At 44.4% G+C, this 20,260-nt stretch overlaps 1 protein-coding gene across 1 annotated transcript in view; it reads left to right on the forward strand.

The window, feature by feature from the left end:
- The window catches only part of LOC120946545 (vomeronasal type-2 receptor 116-like), a 35,914-nt gene that overhangs the window by 8,827 nt on the left and 6,827 nt on the right, over window positions 1-20,260 (forward strand). Inside the window, exon 5 of the mRNA XM_040361528.1 lies at window positions 8,642-8,918. Coding sequence (XP_040217462.1) covers window positions 8,642-8,918 — 277 coding nt within the window. The remainder of the gene's footprint in view (window positions 1-8,641; window positions 8,919-20,260) is intronic.

Genomic DNA, 20,260 nt, shown 5'->3' on the forward strand with positions numbered 1-20,260 from the left:
CTATAGGAACATTTCTGGTACCTGTCCCTGAACTATGTACTGGACACAAACACAGTATATCACAGGTGCACAGGTGGTGGCAGGTGCAGTGCTGTTGAAATATACAGTCTTCTATAGATTGCTGACTGTCCCTATAGGAACATTTCTGGTACCTGTCCCTGAACTATGTACTGGACACAAACACAGTATATCACAGGTGCACAGGTGGTGGCAGGTGCAGTGCTGTTGAAATATACAGAGTCACCTATAAATTGCTGACTGTCCCTATAGGAACATTTCTGGAACCTGTCCCTGAACTATGTACTGGACAAAAACACAGTATATCATAGGTGCACATGTGGTGGCAGGTGCAGTGCTGTTGAAATATACAGAGTCACCTATAGATTTCTGACTGTCCCTATAGCTGAACAAAATTCCTAAACTATATGAAGCACAGCAGATGTCACAGGAATAAAGTGTGCTTGCTTAGATTTCTGAAGCAAGAAGGATACAACTCTCTGACACTGTCCCTAAGCAGCAGCAGAAGCCTCTCCCTATCATAACTAAAGCACAGTGACAACGAGCCAGAAACCATAAGATCATGCAGATATCAAAGAAATAAAGTGAGCTTGTTGAGATTTCTGAAGCAGGATACAACTCTCTGACACTGTCCCTAAGCAGCAGCAGCCTCTCCCTATCATAACTAAAGCAGAGTGACGATCTGTGCTGTTTGCCTCTATCTAATATAGAGGCTGGTCACATGCTGGGTCACATGCTGCACTGGCCAATCACAGCCATGCCATAAGTAGGCATGGCTGTGATCAGTTCCCAGTCACAGTTGTAAAACAAATGGCGATTGGCTGCCGTGCAGTGCGCCAAAACATACCCGAACTCCGAACCCGAACCCAAACTTTTTCCAATTATTCGGGTTCGGGAGCAAAAAAAAAACAAAGTCCGTACCAAACCAGAACTTTACAGTTCGGGTTCGCTCAACCCTATCAGCGAAATAAATGTTTTATCGTTTTATTTCCCTTTTGCTGCTATTTCTTTGCTACTGAACTTGAACTGTCGTAGTACCAGCGCACTGACCGCTAGGGGCAGTGTTCTGCAACGTTCTTGCAGAACTGAAATGTATAAATGTTTTTTTTTCTCTATTTTGTTTATTGCAACAAGGTAAAGAGATTATGCTCAGCACTTAGATAGCTCCCTAGGAGGAAGGGAAATTGTGCTCTCTGAGGAGAGGGTGCAGTTTCAATTTCAACTTTGGAGATTTGTACATAGGAAAAATGTTATAATATATCAGGATGTATATTTTTGTGTATGTTCTCTTTTATATTTTTTATGCAGGTTATTGGACCCACCTACTATCAATACTGCGGAGAATGGGCAGCATAGATAGATAGGGTTGTGTATGTTGTGTAATGTCATATTGTTATTATAATGTTCCAAAAGCACTACGATTTGTAATCCAATGTTTACAATTATGTTTCTCTCTTTTCCTACTTTCCTTTACTGTTTAGCAGGTATCAGGCTGGCTTTCAGGCTTGAATGCCTTAGGACACTGGGGACAGTGTCATTTCCTTACTGTTTAGCAGGTATCATGCTGGCATTCAGGCTTGAATGCCTTAGGACACTGGGGACAGTGTCATTTCAAGTGGGGGGAGTGTGTAGCGCCCCTTTACTTTCAGAAAGGACGCTATGTCAAATTTAATGGGGAGTGAGAGAGTTATGTTGCTCTCACTCTGGAATTTGTCAAATTTGGCTCTCGCCAAATCTGGATTGTTCTGCTAGGAGGAGTGTTTCCTCGCGGGGCATGCTGGTGGGAAGTATTTCTGTGGCGGAAGCCGTGGTTCTGGGTTCTTTGCGGGTTCCAGGTTCCAGGTGCGGCACCCTCTTTAGGGTGTGCGCACATCACAGGCCCCGGCGATATGGCCTACCAGGCCGGGGTCGTGTGCCACGCGGAGTTCCAGACTCTGGGCCCTCCTGGCCTGGAGTGACTGATGCTGCCAAGGGGCCCCAGTGCCTTACTGTGTCCCCACTTCTACTAAGAAGATCCCAGGCTGTATTCTGTTCGGTGGGGGATCGGCTTGAACAAACCACCGGGGATCTGGTGACCGGACACTGACCGGTACGCTACGCTGTCAACCGGTGACCTTAACCTAATTTACTGGGAGGATTCGCTCTTCTGTTCACATTGTCAGCATTGGGCATGTGGCAGACGTTTCATCTTAATCTAATCAGAGCCAGGTCTGTGGCAGAGACTTGTTCCCCCCCCCAGAAACCTCAAGTGACGCTCTGGCTGCCAGGTTTGTGGCAGAAGCCTGTCCAGGGGCACTTCACCCACTCTGGCTAGAGTGGTGACGTATTGATTCAACTACAGAGGGCAGAGTTGCTTTCTTCATCCAAAGCCTGATACTGCACGGTTACTCTATTTTCATCAACCTATACTGTCTACCTCAAGTTGATGTGTTGGTTAAACATGTGCACAGAATTTTTTTTCGTTTTTTTTTGTTCCGTTTCGTATCGTTCCGTAGGTTCGTTCCCGTTCGTTTTTCGTAAGACGTCCGTTTTCCTGTTCGTTCCCGTTCGTTTTTCGTACGACGCGATTTTTTCGTATTCCGATCGTTTCGTATTTTGGTTACCGTTTTATTTTCGTACATGCGAGATGGTTCGTTATTCTGTTTAATTCATGTTCGTTACTTGTTAGACAATAATTTTTGTGAATTTTCGTCATTTTGTACTTTCGTAAATATATCGCGGGATTCGCGGCACTTTCAACACGCGGCTCATCCATATTAACTATTGTTAAGCCCCATACACTTGGTCAGACTTTTTTAACAACAAACATAAAAACGATCGTTTTACCGAACGTTCGTTCGTTTTTAAACTCCATCAGAAAACCATTTTTGAGTTCCAGGTTCAAAAGTCTGGCCAACTGATCTCCCTTCAGACAAAAATCCACAGAAAAGTTTATTTGGCTTTACTGTACTACTGTACTCAGCACAAGAGAGAAGCTGCTTCACTAACTAACTACACTCACTGTCCATTTTAAAAAAACGAAAATGACATCTTATAACAAAAGATTAGCATTCTGTATTTTGAAACCAAATTACGAACAGAAAAAAGGAATTCAGAATACAGAATACAAATCTTTTGTTATAAGATGTCATATGAACATACAAACAGAAAAAGGATTCAAACAAAATACAGAATGCAAGTCTTTTGTTATAGATGTCATATTCGTTCTTTTGCCGTTTTCGTTTTGTCGTATTTTCGTCGGATCGTTCGTTCGTATTTGCGGTTGTTCGTTATGCGACTCATTCGTAATCCCGTCGTTTTCGTATTTTGGTGCTTAATTTTTTTCGTACGTACACATTATTTTGCGGGTACGAAAATTAACATTTTCGTTCGAAAATAACATTCGTACGAACGGGAATGCACATATCTAGTGTTGGTAGTGTTTGGACCAAGGAAATAAAGCATTCATAAAACCTTATCTACAGATTGGACATTCGGTTACTGCTCTACTCACTACCTTCACCCCTAGACATCACATAGAGGTAACTTAATTCGCCAATCCCAAATCAATCAGCGGCTCCTTTGGGGGTAGCGCTACAAACACATATTTAACAAATTTTAAATGTACCACTCAAACCTAACACACGATAATTTTTCGGCATTAAGTAAACAAAGTTCCATGCGGATGGCGCCACCCTTGGGGCTGCTTTAGCTGATTTCCTGTTAGTAAAAGACGATTTGCGCTTTTCTGTCTGTTACAGCGTGATGAATGTGCTTACTCCATTATGAACGGTAGTTTTACCAGAACGAGCGCTCCCGTCTCATAACTTGCTTCTGAGCATGCGCAGGTTTTTAATGTCGTTTTTGCCCACACACGATCATTTTTTACAACCCGAAAAATGACATTGTTTAAAACGTCGTTAAAAAATGCAGCATGTTCGAAAAAAAATATTTGGCGTTTTTCATAACCTGAAAAATGATGTGAAGCCCACACACGATTGTTTTAAATGACATTTTTTAAAAACGTGTTTTTTTTCATGACGAAAAGTTATCGTGTGTACGCAGCATCAGGATCAAAGACACCAACATTCCAGGAAAGAACATTTTTTGAAACAGCGAGGGAAGGTACTTTAATAGGTGCCATAAACACATATATCATAAAAATATCCATTTGTATTACATTTCAACATTAAAAATTTGTAAATACAGACACATATTAAAATCAAGCAAAGAATATTGTATTCAGATTTATTTGTTGTTGACATATGCTCTTCAGTGGCGTCTCCAGCTTTCATATTTAGGGGGGCACATGGGGGGACAGGGACAAAAGTAGGGGGGCCAACTATAAAATGCAATTATATATATATATACAGGTGGTTCTCAAAAAATTAGCATATTGTGATAAAGTTAATTATTTTCTGTAATGTACTGATAAACATTAGACTTTCGTATATTTTAGATTCATTACACACAACTGAAGTAGTTCAAAACTTTTTATTATTTTAATATTGATGATTTTGGCATACAGCTCATGAAAATCCAAAATTCCTATCTCAAAAAATTAGCATATTTCATCCGACCAATAAAAGAAAAGTGTTTTTAATAAAAAAAAAGTCAACCTTCAAATAATTATGTTCAGTTATGCACTCAATACTTGGTCGGGAATCCTTTTGCAGAAATGACTGCTTCAATGCGGCGTGGCATGGAGGCAATCAGCCTGTGGCACTGCTGAGGTGTTATGGAGGCCCAGGATGCTTCGGTAGCGGCCTTAAGCTCATCCAGAGTGTTGGGTCTTGCGTCTCTCAACTTTCTCTTCCCAATATCCCACAGATTCTCTATGGGGTTCAGGTCAGGAGAGTTGGCAGGCCAATTGAGCACAGTAATACCATGGTCAGTAAACCATTTACCAGTGGTTTTGGCACTGTGAGCAGGTGCCAGGTCGTGCTGAAAAATGAAATCTTCATCTCCATAAAGCTTTTCAGCAGATGGAAGCATGAAGTGCTCCAAAATCTCCTGATAGCTAGCTGCATTCACCCTGCCCTTGATAAAACACAGTGGACCAACACCAGCAGCTGACATGGCACCCCAGACCATCACTGACTGTGGGTACTTGACACTGGACTTCAGGCATTTTGGCATTTCCCTCTCCCCAGTCTTCCTCCAGACTCTGGCACCTTGATTACCGAATGACATGCACAATTTGCTTTCATCCGAAAAAAGTACTTTGGACCACTGAGCAACAGTCCAGTGTTGCTTCTCTGTAGCCCAGGTCAGGCACTTCTGCCTCTGTTTCTGGTTCAAAAGTGGCTTGACCTGGGGAATGCGGCACCTGTAGCCCATTTCCTGCACACGCCTGTACACGGTGGCTCTGGATGTTTCTACTCCAGACTCAGTCCACTGCTTCCGCAGGTCCCCCAAGGTCTGGAATCGGTCCTTCTCCACAATCTTCCTCAGGGTCCGGTCACCTCTTCTCGTTGTGCAGCGTTTTCTGCCACACTTTTTCCTTCCCACAGACTTCCCACTGAGGTGCCTTGATACAGCACTCTGGGAACAGCCTATTCGTTCAGAAATTTCTTTCTGTGTCTTACCCTCTTGCTTGAGGGTGTCAATGATGGCCTTCTGGACAGCAGTCAGGTCGGCAGTCTTACCCATGATTGCGGTTTGGAGTAATGAACCAGGCTGGGAGTTTTTAAAAGCCTCAGGAATCTTTTGCAGGTGTTTAGAGTTAATTAGTTGATTCAGATGATTAGGTTAAGAGCTCGTTTAGAGAACCTTTTCATGATATGCTAATTTTTTGAGATAGGAATTTTGGGTTTTCATGAGTTGTATGCCTAAATCATCAATATTAAAACAATAAAAAGGCTTGAACTACTTCAGTTGTGTGTAATGAATCTAAAATATATGAAAGTCTAATGTTTATCAGTACATTACAGAAAATAATGAACTTTATCACAATTTTTTGAGAACCACCTGTATATATATATATATATATATATATATATATATATATATATATATATATCCTGGGGCCCTTTACTACGATCCCACTATGGGCCCTTTCACATGTTCGCAGTGAGCTCCCTTCCTACTATACTGGGGCCCCCCAGGGTGGCAGAAAACAAGAGATATATGTCACCAGCACACCAAGAAAATATAAGGGTCCAAAGCAGTGGGAGAACTATCATTGTTGCAAAGGTTGTCTTGCCACCGGGCCCTGGTGTTCTGCCACAGTGGGGATCCCCAGCTGTCCTGTCCCTGCTATTGACAGTGCTGGTCTGGCATCTGTCTCCTTGGCAGCGGCGGCAGTCTATTAGGACCTAGTGCTGGTGACATTATGGGTGCATGCAGGGGAAGGCTGGCACTATTGGTTATAGAGAGCCGAGCCCCCAGCTGGTCACCTAGCAGCAGTAATGCTATATAACCTTCTCTGTTGACATGCTGATGGCATGTGATCCAGGTGATGCTCCCAGTCAGATCTAATAAACACAGTAATTATTAGCATCAAGAGTAAAACCACATAAATATAATCAACTGTATGATCAGCAGCCATGTGGGCTCTATGCCTGTAAAGTGTGGGCTTTGATCAATAAAATCATTGATATTTATGACTAGGATTTGACTAAGAGCATCACCTGGATTGCATCCCGATCAGCTCGTCAGAGAAGGGTCCACTGCTGCTAAGCAACCTGCAGGGAGCTCAACTGTCTACAACCAATAGAGATGGGCTCCGGTGTGTTTGAAATCCCACATCCCCGATTACGCCAGGAAGCCGACACTCCACAGTGCTAATCAATGAATGGGCTGCCTAAGAGCTAAGACCAGCCATAGACAGTTTAAATCTCAGCTGGTTCAGCAGAAACTGGCTGAGATTTGAACCATTAATGAGCAGATTCTCTTATAATTATCACTAGTGGTTGCTATATAGCCACTAGTGATAATCACTGTTTGTCGGGAGAATACAATTGCTGGGCAGGATGGATATTCCCCTGTCAGCACTGTCTGTTGATGGGGGAATCATGCAAGTTTCTTTCCTGCAATCTGTGGATGCAGGAAAGAAATTTGCACCGTATATTATCTGCCTAACTGAAAGTGAAAGTAAATTGTGAATGTTTTGAAAGAACAGGAGAGGGGGAGGGAGACAGATGGGGGGGAGAAGGGATGGAGATAATGTAGTTCAGTGATTACAGTGTACTGCAGTCTGCAGTGCACACACTTAAACACGTTCCAGGCTAGAATATCTGGTTGTGTGAGCGCTCGCATTATGCAGTGTCGGCGAGCAGAGGGAGGGGAGGAATCCCCCGCAGAGCTGAATGGGGACGCTCTCCCTCTCGGGGAGCAAAATACAAAAATTGCAAAAAAAAAAATTTTTTTTTTTTGGGGGGGGCACATGGTGGGGCACAGCATGATGTTGGGGGGGTCAGGGCCCCCTCTGCCCCCCCTAGGGACGCCTCTGCCTGTCATGGCTCTATACATGTATATAGAGGACCTGTCGAGACTCTTTACATGTAAAGGAATATAAAGAGGACCTGCCATGGCTCTATAAATGTATATAGGAGTATAAGGAGGACCTGTCATGGCTCTATATGTGTATAAAGGAGTATAACGAGGGCCTGTCATGGCTCTATAGATGTATAAAGAGGGCCTGTCATGGCTCTATACATGCATATAGGTGTATAAAAGGACCTGCCATGGCTCTATACATGTATCCAGGAGTATAAAGGGACCTGTGAATTGCCGGCGGCCACAATGCCTTTTGCGCAAACTAATCAATGTACGCTAATTGTTTATTTATTTTTTTGGTACCAAAAATATGTAGAAGAATACATATTGGCCTAAACTGAAGAAAATTGTTTATTTTTCTAAATTTTGGGGATATTTATTATAGCAAAAAGTAAAAAAATATATATATTTATAGCACAAATAATAAAAACCGCAGAGGTGATCAAATATCACCAAAAGAAAGCTCTATTTGTGGGAAAAAAAGGACATCAATTTTATTTGGGTAGCGGAGCTGGCGGAACAGGCTGGCGGGCATCAGTATGCTGCCCCCCTAAAAGTGCTGCCTGGTACCCATGGTACCACCCGGTCCCATCATAGGGCTGGCCCTGGCAGGAAGCAGTAATCGGGACTGCAGTGTACTCGTCTCTTCCTGCTCCGCCCACCTGTAGTGGAGCTCTTACTGTGACTCAGCCAGTCACACTAACAGGAGCTCAAAAAGGGGCGTGACTGCTGCCTTAAAGAGGAGTTCAGCAATCAGGAAGGGCACTTCCTCCACTCTCTTTTGATGCAGGCTGGAGTGGCAACATGAAGCATAGGGATACTCTTCTGCCTGCTAACAACCCGCCCCTCCCACACTCCGCCCTGGACACCCGCCCTTTCCGCCCACCCATAGTACCGGCCCTGGGTCCCCCGGACAACAAACTTTGCACACTTGTACCGGCCGGCCGGTACCGGGTCCCCAAAGTCCGGGAGATCAGGCGCAAAAAGGTAACTCAAGTATAAGCCGAGGGGGGCATTTTCATCACAAAAAAATGTGCTTATACTCGAGTATATACGGTAAGTAATTGTCCTGATTTATTCATTCCTATTCTAGTGTCTTGAATGTAACCTGTCCCTTTTTTTAATATTTTTTATTTAATTCCAGAACTCTTATTACTGTACATGGTAATGTGTCTATTTCTGTCTTCTTTGAAAAGCTGCACAAATATGTGAGAAATCTTAATTACACCGACCCAACCGGAGGCAAGATCTACTTTAATGAGAGAAGAGAAGTTCCAACTGATCTCAGGTTACATATGTGGCTTTTTTTAAAAGATTATTTTTGTGCCCATCGTTTCAGAATTTGCAAGATTCTAAGCCCAGACTTTGTGCCTCAAACATTTCCCAATATGAGTGATCCCTTCTACTGGAAAAAAGGCAAAGTAAGAGATCACTTGATTGTTTTTCTTTTTATACCATTTTTCTCAGGAAATTCATAACTATGATTTATAGAACATTTTTAGCCTTATTTTAAAGTAGCACTACCCACACAGGAGCTGCAGGTGACCGGCTCCCCTATTCCTGCACAGCTAGGCAACATGCATTCTCTGCTTGCAACCGGAGAAAAGAAGTCAGTCCTTTGGCTTTGTTTTTATGTTTTATTAGGGGTAACAACTTGGTTGGGTGAAGGGATATGTGGGATACCCAACTTGAATTAAAGAACAAAAAACAGGGACAACTTCCTCCGTATGTACAAGGTCTTGAACTGTCCTCCTTTCTGGGCACAGACATCTTAAATTTCATGTTTATCTAAATCTAACCACTAGACATCGTTTAAGCACAATCCGTTTTTTTTTTATCCGATTCCTTACCTTTGTAATGCCGCATTTAGTGTTGTGTCAGTCATCCATTCCCCGCGGGAGTGGGTGTGTATTATCTTTTCCCCGACAAGCGCTATGTCTCCTGGGAGTGAGTGATAAGAATCCCAGGAGACGTGCTGTACTGTAATCCCGCGATATCTCGCGGGTCACATGATTCGGCAACTGTGCAGTCAAAACTGCACATTCGCAGGATAGAGCGGTGAATGCTGGGACGTCAGCATTCACCGTATCCTGGAAGGACATCCTGGTGGGCTTCAGAGTGCCCACAATCAAGTTGGAAACGTTCATCTATGAAATTTATAAAGTATCGTTTGTGGGACAAAAACAATGCTGGCGGCTACACGATTGGGACACACGAGTTGCCGATTGCCAAAGGTAAGAGTGCCAGAAAGATCCAAAAAAAAAAAAGAAAACCCGCGGAACCCCCGCTTTAAGATGAAAAATGCAAAAGCCTCTTAAGGACTAGGAACGCTCAGTCCCTTACAAAATAGTACTTTGAGTAGTAATAAACATCCAGGAGTATCTCCAACTCCTCTATAGACACGGATCCAAGTTCTACTGCCTGTAGGAACTACCAGTCCACCTGGCTGCTTCTTTACCAGCCCACCTGGCTTCACAGAAGATCTCCCAGGGCAAGGGAAAGGAACAATTTAAGCACAAGGCTGTCCTCCATAAAGGCTTGCTACATGTGGCAATCTTTCCCCTTGTGAGTCCTTGAACATGCTGGCGTACTCACACTGTCATCCTTGCTTCCGCTGCTTTTTAAGTAAGATTCCTTTCAAACTGCACTGCTGTCAGGATTCTCCCAAGCCAGCCCAAGCTCCAGCCCGAGGCAGAGCCCCCCCCCTTCTAGGGCCACCATAGGCGTGCGCAGCCTATGGCATTAGGGTGTGCACACCAAAGCTCAAACACACATGCATGTGTAATATACCGTATATGGCAGTGGGCAAGTCAGTAGGGCTTTGTCAGCAGGGCAGAGATTGTTGTCAGTGTCTTTATTTGTATTACTATTATTATTTTTTTACAATTTTATTTTTATTATTTTTTTTTATTTTTTTAAATATATATATATATATATATATATATATATATATATATATATATATATATATATATATATATATATATATATATATATATATATATATATTAGGAGCCCTGTTGGGGGGCTTTGGTGAAATATCAGTGGTCCAAACAGACCCCTGATGTCTAACTTTTGAGACAGAGAAAGGGACTGAGGACAGAGATTCCCCAGTCCCTTTCTCTGCAGCCAGGCAGCAGGGGGAATCTGCACAGTACAGGGTGATTAGGGTGTGCCCAGGCACACCTTACACCCTATGTGCGCACGCCTATGAGGGCCACCGACAGTTTCCTTAGCACTCCATCTCCATCTTCCACCCAACTCTCCAGACAGCATGCTTTATCTATACCTAAGGGATGGCATAGCCCCATGCCAGGACAACTTCCTGGAGATTGGCTAAGCTCCCCTAAGTTAGAAGATCAATTCTTCTGACCTCAACCCTCCAGCTTCTAGAAACTTATCCAAACTCCCAGAACCAGGGGGAGGCACCAGACACCTCCCTGTATGAGGAATCCAACTATTTTTGTGACGAAACGTTGGGTAAGCAACGTTCTGACGTCACCGTGCTCAGCTGTACCTGAAGACACGGGCAGGTGGATTGAGGAGCCGGCCGGCTCGATCATTTACATGCACACAGCATTTGACTCATTGTAAGTGCACATTTTATATTTTTAAATACATTTACCTTGGATTTTATGCTATGCAAGCTCCTTTTTTTTTCTTTTTATGGCGCATCTTGCAACATACATTGAATGAGGCTGTAACACATTGACGCTTTCCATGGTGGTCATTTAACCAGTTTAGATGCGATTTTTGATCTCCTGTGATAAGAGATCAATTCCAGCTGGTAAGTGTGTCATTAAGGTGGAGGTGTCTCTCTATCGTCACATTTCGGGTTGCAGTAATTTCCTTCACTAATTGGAGACTGAAGTTTGAAATATTTCTTTGGATTTTATGGGACTTCATTCACCTATGATATTTTATTTCTATGGACTTTAATTGGTTCATCACATCTTTACGGATTTTTCATTCTCTAAACAATTATTGAGAGTGTCTGAACATTATGTTTACATTCACGATTTTCATTCACATGTTTCTGGCACAGTTTATATATGTCACAGATTTATTTATTTAACCTTAATAGCGCAGCTTGTTTTTCTTGTGACCTGAAATAAACTCTTTACCCAGATTAAAGACTAATTTGCTTGCACCATTCTACTAGCACATTAGAAGGTGCTACACTAAGATATACTAGCAAATATGCTGCTCATGAATGGGATCATTTTTGAGTTGGCGAAGGTTGTTGATTGCGGTAATTTTGTGCACATGAAAAGTTTCTTATAAGCAGAGCTCCTAGAAGTGTCTCCTGGATAAATGGTGTCTGATCTAATGTGACCAAACAGGAACACATCAGCCAGTTGGTGACAGATTATGTATATTGACATTTGTGACAGTTGTGAGATTTTATTAGGTGCTACAGTTGTGGGATATTATTAGGTGTGACAGTTGTGAGATATTATTAGGTGTGACGGTTGTGGGATATTATAAGGTGTGACAGTTGTGGGATATTATTAGGTGTGACTGTTGTGAGATATTATTAGGTGTGACAGTTGTGGGATATTATAAGGTGTGATGGTTGTGGGATATTATAAGGTGTTAGGAGAATACCTGTAATGAGTGGAGACCAATGGCCGACAACGTCAGGCAAGCTAGTTCTCAGGTCTGCCAAAGATAGGAAAGTCTGAATTGCTAGACCAATGATCAGTGTTGGGGTCACAAGCTGAGATCTGTTCAGGACAGAGTTTCGTAGTTGAGGTCACAAGCCAAGGTTGAAGTAGGAGGAAAGTTTTGTAGTCGGGGCACAAGCCAAAGCCGTTTCCATACAGCAATAGACATAGCTCAAGTAGTATGCAAGAACAGACCACAATAATCTGGCAACAGGAAGTGCAAAGGCAAGGCTTTTATAGAAAGTTCATGGGAGGAGCAAGGAGATCAAGGTTCAACAGCAATCAAGACACAAGACAGGGTTATCCAACAGAGCAGGCAGTATTGTCCAATAGATCAGGCTGGGCGCTGTCCAGTTTTCCAGATAGCTCAGTGAGAAGAATCAATGCCAGACACAGAAGAGTTCCCAGGTTTGAGCCCAAGTCCTGACCACCCCCCCTTCTCCTCCCAGGACAGCTTCTGGAAGTCTTAGGGACAGGTTTTTGAGGAAATCTCTTGTGAAATGCTCTTAATCTTAAATATGCTCCTCAGGCTCCCAAGAATCCTCTTGTGGGTCATAGCCTTTGCATCTTAATAGGTATTGTAGTTTATCCCAATGAATACGAGAGTCAAGAATTTTAATCAATAATAATTTTTCCTCCCATTGCACTTTGAGAGGGTCTAGTGGGGAATGTGTATGACCAGAAAAAGGATTACTCACTTCTTTCACAGGGGTACATTTCTGAAGATACAAGATCCTGCGGCACGGTCTAACACTAAATCCTTCCTTGGCCCTACAGGCAAATAAAACACTTTCTGGACATCCCAGCGAAAGTAGTCGAATACACAAGAAACCCAACGGTGTTCGAATCCCTATGTTCCAGCTCATCACCCCAGTCTCACATGATTTTGGCTCTGTATGCCTCCGGGTTCAGGGAACCATACTCTTCTATGAGTGCGGATCATGCATTCTGGGAATCGGCCTTGGACAGGGAGATAGGGGATGCCAGTTGAGATCATGTTGTTTGGATAGTCTCTGAGAGTGTTAGTAAGTTAATTTGAGCCGAGACACATGATCAAAGAGAGAAACCACTACACGCTCGGACCTTACATACAACTTGTAATGTTGTAGAGCTCCATATAGTTCTAACCTAACCTCTAGACAATTTTGATGTTAGCAACCTGTTAGCTACTGTTGAGTAAGGATGAGCCGAACACCCCCCTGTTCGGTTCGCATCAGAACTTGCGAACACACCAAATGTTCGTGTAAACTTTAGAACCCCGTTAAAGTCTATGGGACTCGAACATTTGAAATCTAAAGTGTTCATTTTAAAGACTAATATGCAAGTTATTGTCCTAAAAAATGTTTGGGGACCTGGGTCCTGTCCCAGGGGACATGTATCAATGCAATTTTTTTTTTTAAATGGCCGTTTTTTCAGGAGCAGTGAATTTAATAATGCTAAAAGTGAAACAATAAAAGTGTAATATTACTTTAAATTTCGTACCTGGGGGGGGGGTGTAAAGTCAGCATGTGAAATAGCGCATGTTTCCCGTACATAGAACTGTCCCTGCACAAAGTGTCATTTCTGAAAGAAAAAAAGGCATTTAAAACCGGCTTTGCGGCTCTAATGAATTGTCGGCTCTGGCAATTACAGAGATGATTCATTCATAAAATAAATAAAAATAAAAAAGCTGGGGGTCCCCCAAATTCCATTAACAGGCCCTTCAGGTCTGATATGGATATTAAGGGGAACCCCGCTGTCAATTAAAAAAAAAATGATGTGGGGTTCCCCGCAAATATCCATACCAGACCCTTCAGGTCTGGTGTGGATTTTAAGGGGAACTCCACCCCAAATTTAAAAAAAAATGGCGTGGAGTTCCCCTAAAAATCCACACCAGACCCTTATCCGAGCATGTTAACCTGGCCGGCCGCAGAAAAGAGGGGGGGACAGAGTGCGCCCCCCCCTCTCCTGAACCGCACCAGGCCATATGCCCTCAACATGGGGAGGATGTCCTCATGTTGATGGGGACAAGGGCCTCATCCCCACAACCCTTGCCCGGTGGTTGTGGGGGTCTGCGGGCGGGAGTTTATCAGAATCTGGAAGACCCCTTTAACAAAGGGGACCCCCAGATCCTGCCCCCCCCTATGTGAATTGGTAATGGGGTACACTGTACCTCTACCATTTCACGAAGGAAGTGTAAATAGTTAAAAAAAAAACACACAGACACCGTAGAAAAAAATCCTTTATTAATAAAAAATAAATAAAAATCCAGCGATGTGAATCCACTCTCGGCCCGGCCCCCCGCTCCAACGTGGTCTTCTATCCTGCGACGGATGATCTCTCCAGCGATGGATGGGTGATCAGCGGTCCGGTTCAGCGATGAGAAGATCCATCTGTTTAGAGCGCAGCAGGCTAGCTCCACTCTCCGCTGGACACAGCCCAGCGGAATGACGCGCTGGAGCTGTGACATTTCTTATATAGGGGAAACGGCCACCAGTCACGTGACCCCGCCCCCTCTGACGCACCCTCGTACGTCACTGGGAAAGACCACGTATTAGCCTTTAAAATTAACACTTTAGATTTCTCCCATAGACTTTAACAGGGTGTTCCGCGGCTTTTCGAATTTGCCGCGAACACCCCTAATTGTTCGTTGTTCGCCGAACAGGCGAACTGGCAATGTTCGAGTCGAACATGAGTTCGACTCGAACTCGAAGCTCATCCCTACTGTTGAGCTTACTGTGTATGGAACCTGTACCCCAGTGTGATGTATTTCTCTGTATATTTCATGGAAAACTCTAATAAAATATTTTTGGAAGAAAAAGGATTACTTCTGAAAGGCTTTAAAATAGCTGTATGGAAAACAGGATGGATCTCCATAGAAGGTGGTAGTTTAAGGTTGTAGGCCACAGGAATAAGTTGTGCAATTGCATAAAAGGGTCCAATAAACGTAGGACCAAGTTTCTGAGAAGGAAGTTTAAAGTCTCGTACACACAATCAGTCCATCCGTTGAGAATGGTCTGATAGACCGTTGTCGTCGGTTAACCGATGAAACTGACTGATGGTCCATCGCGCCCACACACCATCGGTTAAATAACCGATCGTGTCAGAACACGGTGACGTAAAACACAACGATGTGCTGAAAAAATGTCAATGCTTCCAAGTATGCGTCGACTTGATTCTGAGCATACATGGATTTTTAATCGATGGTCATGCCTACTAACGATCGTTTTTTTTCCTATCGGTTAGGTATCCATTGGTTAAATTTAAAACAAGATTGCTTTTTTTCAACCTATGGATAAATAACCGATGGGGCCCACACACGATCAGTTTGGTCTGATTAAAACGGTCCATCAGACCATTGTCCTCTGGTTAACCTAAGTGTTTAGTGGATAGCCAGACCTTATCACTAGTGTTGCTCACGAATATTCGCATTGCGAATATTCGACTCGAATATAGCATATTCGAGAAATCGCGCTATATTTCGAATTTCGCGGTGAATATTCGCAATTCCGAATATTCACATTTTTTCAATTTGATTTTTAAAACAGATCACATCCTATCGACGTCTAAAAGCATTGCTGGTATGATTAGAGACCCTGGGCCGAGTAGCTAAGCTGAGGCGATCCTTTTATGTTGCCAAATTGAAAAAAAAAAAATTGCGATTTTTCGCTATTGCGAATGCGAAAATGATTGCGAATTTTCGATAACTGTGGTAGGAGAACTCTGATTGTCTCTGATGCAAAAGGGGGGGGCTTTGTGTATGTTTCTGTTATGAATATTTGTATGTTTGATATTATTATTTTTTGTAAGAAGGAAAAAATTGCGCATACCTTAAAAAAGGGGAGAATACAGCAGCAACTCAAAAATGTTATACAACATAAATTAATACAAGACAGAAAATGGAGTCGCTCTACAAGAATAAAAAATATGTCTAGTGACAAGACATGTGGGCAAATTATAAAATAAGCAAGCGCAAATAACTTGTGAAATACACAGTGAAACAAATATATAAAGAAATATAGTCCCAATAATAGAAAAATAATCTTTCATAAAAATGTCTTTGATATGTGAAGTGAAAAAAAGTCCAAAGCATGCAGCATGAACGTGTTCAATCTTCAAGGTGTTTGATTGACAAACGGCTGTGACAGATGGATAGAGTAAAGAATCACCACCAATGCAAAACACTTTTTATTTTGTATTGTAAAATATCACGAATATTCTGAGCCAATCAGAGTGCTCCTTCCGCATTTGCCGAATATTCGCAATTATTTTGTATTGTAAAATATCACGAATATTCTGAGCCAATCAGAGTGCTTCTTCCGCATTTGCCGAATATTCGCAATTATTTTGTATTGTAAAATATCAAGAATATTCTGAGCCAATCAGAGTGCTCCTTCTGCATTTGCCGAATATTCGCAATTATTTTGTATTGTAAAATATCAAGAATATTCTGAGCCAATCAGAGTGCTCCTTCCGCATTTGCCGAATATTCGCAATTATTTTGTATTGTAAAATATCACAAATATTCTGAGCCAATCAGAGTGCTCCTACAGCATTTGTCGAAATTGCGCAATAAATATCGCATTCGCATGTTGCGATATTTCGATAAAATATCACGAATATTCTGAGCCAATCAGAGCGCTCCTCCAGCATTTCTCGAAATTGCGCAATAAATATCGCATTCGCATGTTGCGATATTTCGATAAAATATCACGAATATTCTGAGCCAATCAGAGTGCTCCTACCGCAGTTATCAAAAAATCACAATTATTTTCGCATTCGCAATAGCGAAAAATCGCAATCATTTAATTTCGATAAAATATCACGAATATTCGAATTTCTCGAATATTCGAATATATATTCGAGATATATCGCGAAATCGAATATGGCATATTCTGCTCAACACTACTTATCACCTAATGCATAGGGAGGAATGGTTCGTCTGTGTCTATTTACAATCTCCTTATAGGATTCTTGAACTTCACGTAAGGTCTTCTTTAGTAATTTCTGATTATTTTGTAAAGCATACACCCTTGGATTTACAGTTGGGGGAGATGTGTGGACATTACTAGGGAAGATGTGTGGACATTACTGGGGGAGATGTGTGGACATTACAGGGAAGATGTGTGGGCATTACGGGGGAGATGTGTGGACATTACAGGGGAGATGTGTGGACATTATGGGGGAGATGTGTGGACATTACGGGGGAGATGTGTGGACATTATTGGGTGAGATGTGTGGACATTACGGGGGAGATGTGTGAACATTACGGGCGAGATGTGTGGACATTACGGGGGAGATGTGTGGGCATTATGGGGGAGATGTGTGGACATTACGGGGGAGATGTGTGGACATTACGGGGGAGATGTGTGGACATTACGGGGGAGATGTGTGGACATTACGGGGGAGATGTGTGGACATTAATGGGGGAGATGTGTGGACAATCATTACTGGGGGAGATGTGTGGGCATTACGGGGGAGATGTGTGGACATTACGGGGGAGATGTGTGGGCATTACTGGGGGAGATGTGTGGACATTATTGGGGGATATGTGGACATTATATCGGAGATGTGTGGACATTACTGGGGGAGATGTGGACATTACGGGGGAAATGTGTGGACATTACGGGGGAAATGTGTGGACATTACCGGGGAAATGTGTGGACATTACTGGGGGAGATGTGTGGGCATTACGGGGGAGATGTGTGGACATTACGGGGGAGATGTGTGGACATTACTGGGGAGATGTGTGGACATTAATGGGTGAGATGTGTGGACATTACTGGGGGAGATGTGTGGACATTACAGGGGAGATGTGTGGGCATTACTGGGGGAGATGTGTGGACATTACAGGGGGAGATGTGTGGGCATTACGGGGGAGATGTGTGGACATTACGGGGGAGATGTGTGGACATTACAGGGGAAATGTGTAGACATTACAGGGGAGACGTACAGTAGGTGTTTGTGATATTGTGTTTTTAGCATGACAGCATCGCGCTGATTCTCGGCGACATGGTGCCGAGATCTCGCCGACATCTCGCACTCACTGGAATAGTGACAGCACATTCCAACGTGCGCGTCATAGAAGCGACAGGAGATCTGACTTGGATTCCCGCCAATTCTACACGTGTGCGGCGTTTGTTATGAATCCTGAGGGGGAAGTCCCCGCCGGATTTTAAATAAAAATTTGGCATGGGTTCCCCCCTCAGGAGCATACCGGGCCCTTAGATCTGTTATGGGTTGTAAGGAGAGCCCCCCTACGCCGAAAAAACGGCGTAGGGGGTCCCCCTACAATCCATACCAGACCCGTATCCAAAGCACGCTACCCGGCCGGTCAGGAAAGGAGTGGGGACGAGCGAGCGCCCCCCCCTCCTGAGCCGTACCAGGCTGCATGCCCTCAACATGGGGGGGTTGGGTGCTCTGGGGCAGGGGGGCGCACTGCGGCCCCCCCACCCCAGAGCACCCTGTCCCCATGTTGATGAGGACAGGGCCCCTTCCCGACAACCCTGGCCGTTGGTTGTCGGGGTATGCGGGCGGGAGGCTTATCGGAATCTGGGAGCCCCCTTTAATAAGGGGGCCCCCAGATACCGGCCCCCCACCCTAAGTGAATGGATATGGGGTACATCGTACCCCTACCCATTCACCTGGAGGAAAAGTGGTAAAAACACAAATAAAAAACACAGGGTATTAAAATATTTTATTAGTCTGCTCCGGAGGCTCCCCCTGTCTTCTTTAGCTCTTTTACCAGGGGAAGCTTCTTCTTCCGATTTCCGGGGGTCTTCTCCTGCTCTCCGGGGTCTTCACCGCTCTTCTGTGACGTCTTCTCCGCTCCGGGGGGTCTTCTTCTATGTTCGCCGCTGTCCGCTCTTGACTCGGCGCACCCCGGTTCTTCCTCCCGCTGTCCGGTGCCTTCTCCTTCTTCCGCTGTTCTGTGACGTCTTCTCCTCTTCTTACGCTGTTCTGTGACAACTTCTACTTCTCCCTTCAGGCCGCTGTGCTGTGGCGTCTTCTCTTCTTCTCTTCTCCCGATGTTGACACGCCGGCTCTTCTCGCTGAAATGGCAGGTGCGCTGCTTTCATCGGACCTATATAGGCCTCACAGTCCCATCATGATCTGTACCTACCCATGTGATACCTACCCACGTGGGTAGGTATCACATGGGTAGGTACAGAGCATGATGGGACTGTGAGGCCTATATAGGTCCGATGAAAGCAGCGCACCTGCCATTTCAGCAAGAAGAGCCGGCCTGTCAACATCTGGAGAAGTGAAGAAGATGACGTCACAGCCCGGAAGAAGAAGAATACGTCACAGCACGGAAGAAGAAGATAGATGTTCAGCGCTGAAGGAGAAGGCACCGGACAGCTGGAGGAAGAACCGGGGTGCGCCGAGTCAACAGCGGAGAGCGGCGAACATAGAAGGAGACCCCCGAAGAGTTGAGAAGACCCCCCGGATAGCGGAGAAGACCCGTCGGGATAGCGGAAGAAGAAGCCCCCCCGCCGAAGACGCCGGAGGAAACCCGCCGGGGGTGGGGGCTTTTTTAAAAGTGACCCCCCCCCCCCGGCGGTGGAAGAGAACCAGACGGCGGCCCCCACCCACCCGAAGATGTCAAAGAAGAAGCTCCCCCTGGTAGAAGAGCTAATAAAGAAGACAGGGGGAGCCTCCAGAGCAGAAAAATACATTATTTTAAAAACCCTTGTGTGGTGTGTTTATTAACTTTGACATTTTTCCTACAGGTGAATGGTTAGGGGTACGATGTACCCCATATCCATTCACTTAGGGTGGGGGGCCGGTATCTGGGGGCCCCCTTATTAAAGGGGGCTCCCAGATTCCGATAAGCCTCCAGCCCTCATACCCCGACAACCAACGTCCAGGGTTGTCGGGAAGGGGCCCTGTCCTCATCAACATGGGGACAGGGTGCTCTGAGGTGGGGGGGGCCACAGTGCGCCCCCCTGCCCCAGACCACCCAACCCCTCCATGTTGAGGGCATGCAGCCTGGTACGGCTCAGGAGGGGGGGGGGCGCTCGCTCGTCCCCACTCCTTTCCTGGCCGGCCGGGTAGCGTGCTTTGGATACGGGTCTGGTATGGATTGTAGGGGGACCCCCTACGCCGTTTTTTCG

The sequence above is a fragment of the Rana temporaria genome, chromosome 1 (assembly GCF_905171775.1).
Source record: "Rana temporaria chromosome 1, aRanTem1.1, whole genome shotgun sequence".
In the NCBI taxonomy this organism is placed as follows: domain Eukaryota; kingdom Metazoa; phylum Chordata; class Amphibia; order Anura; family Ranidae; genus Rana; species Rana temporaria.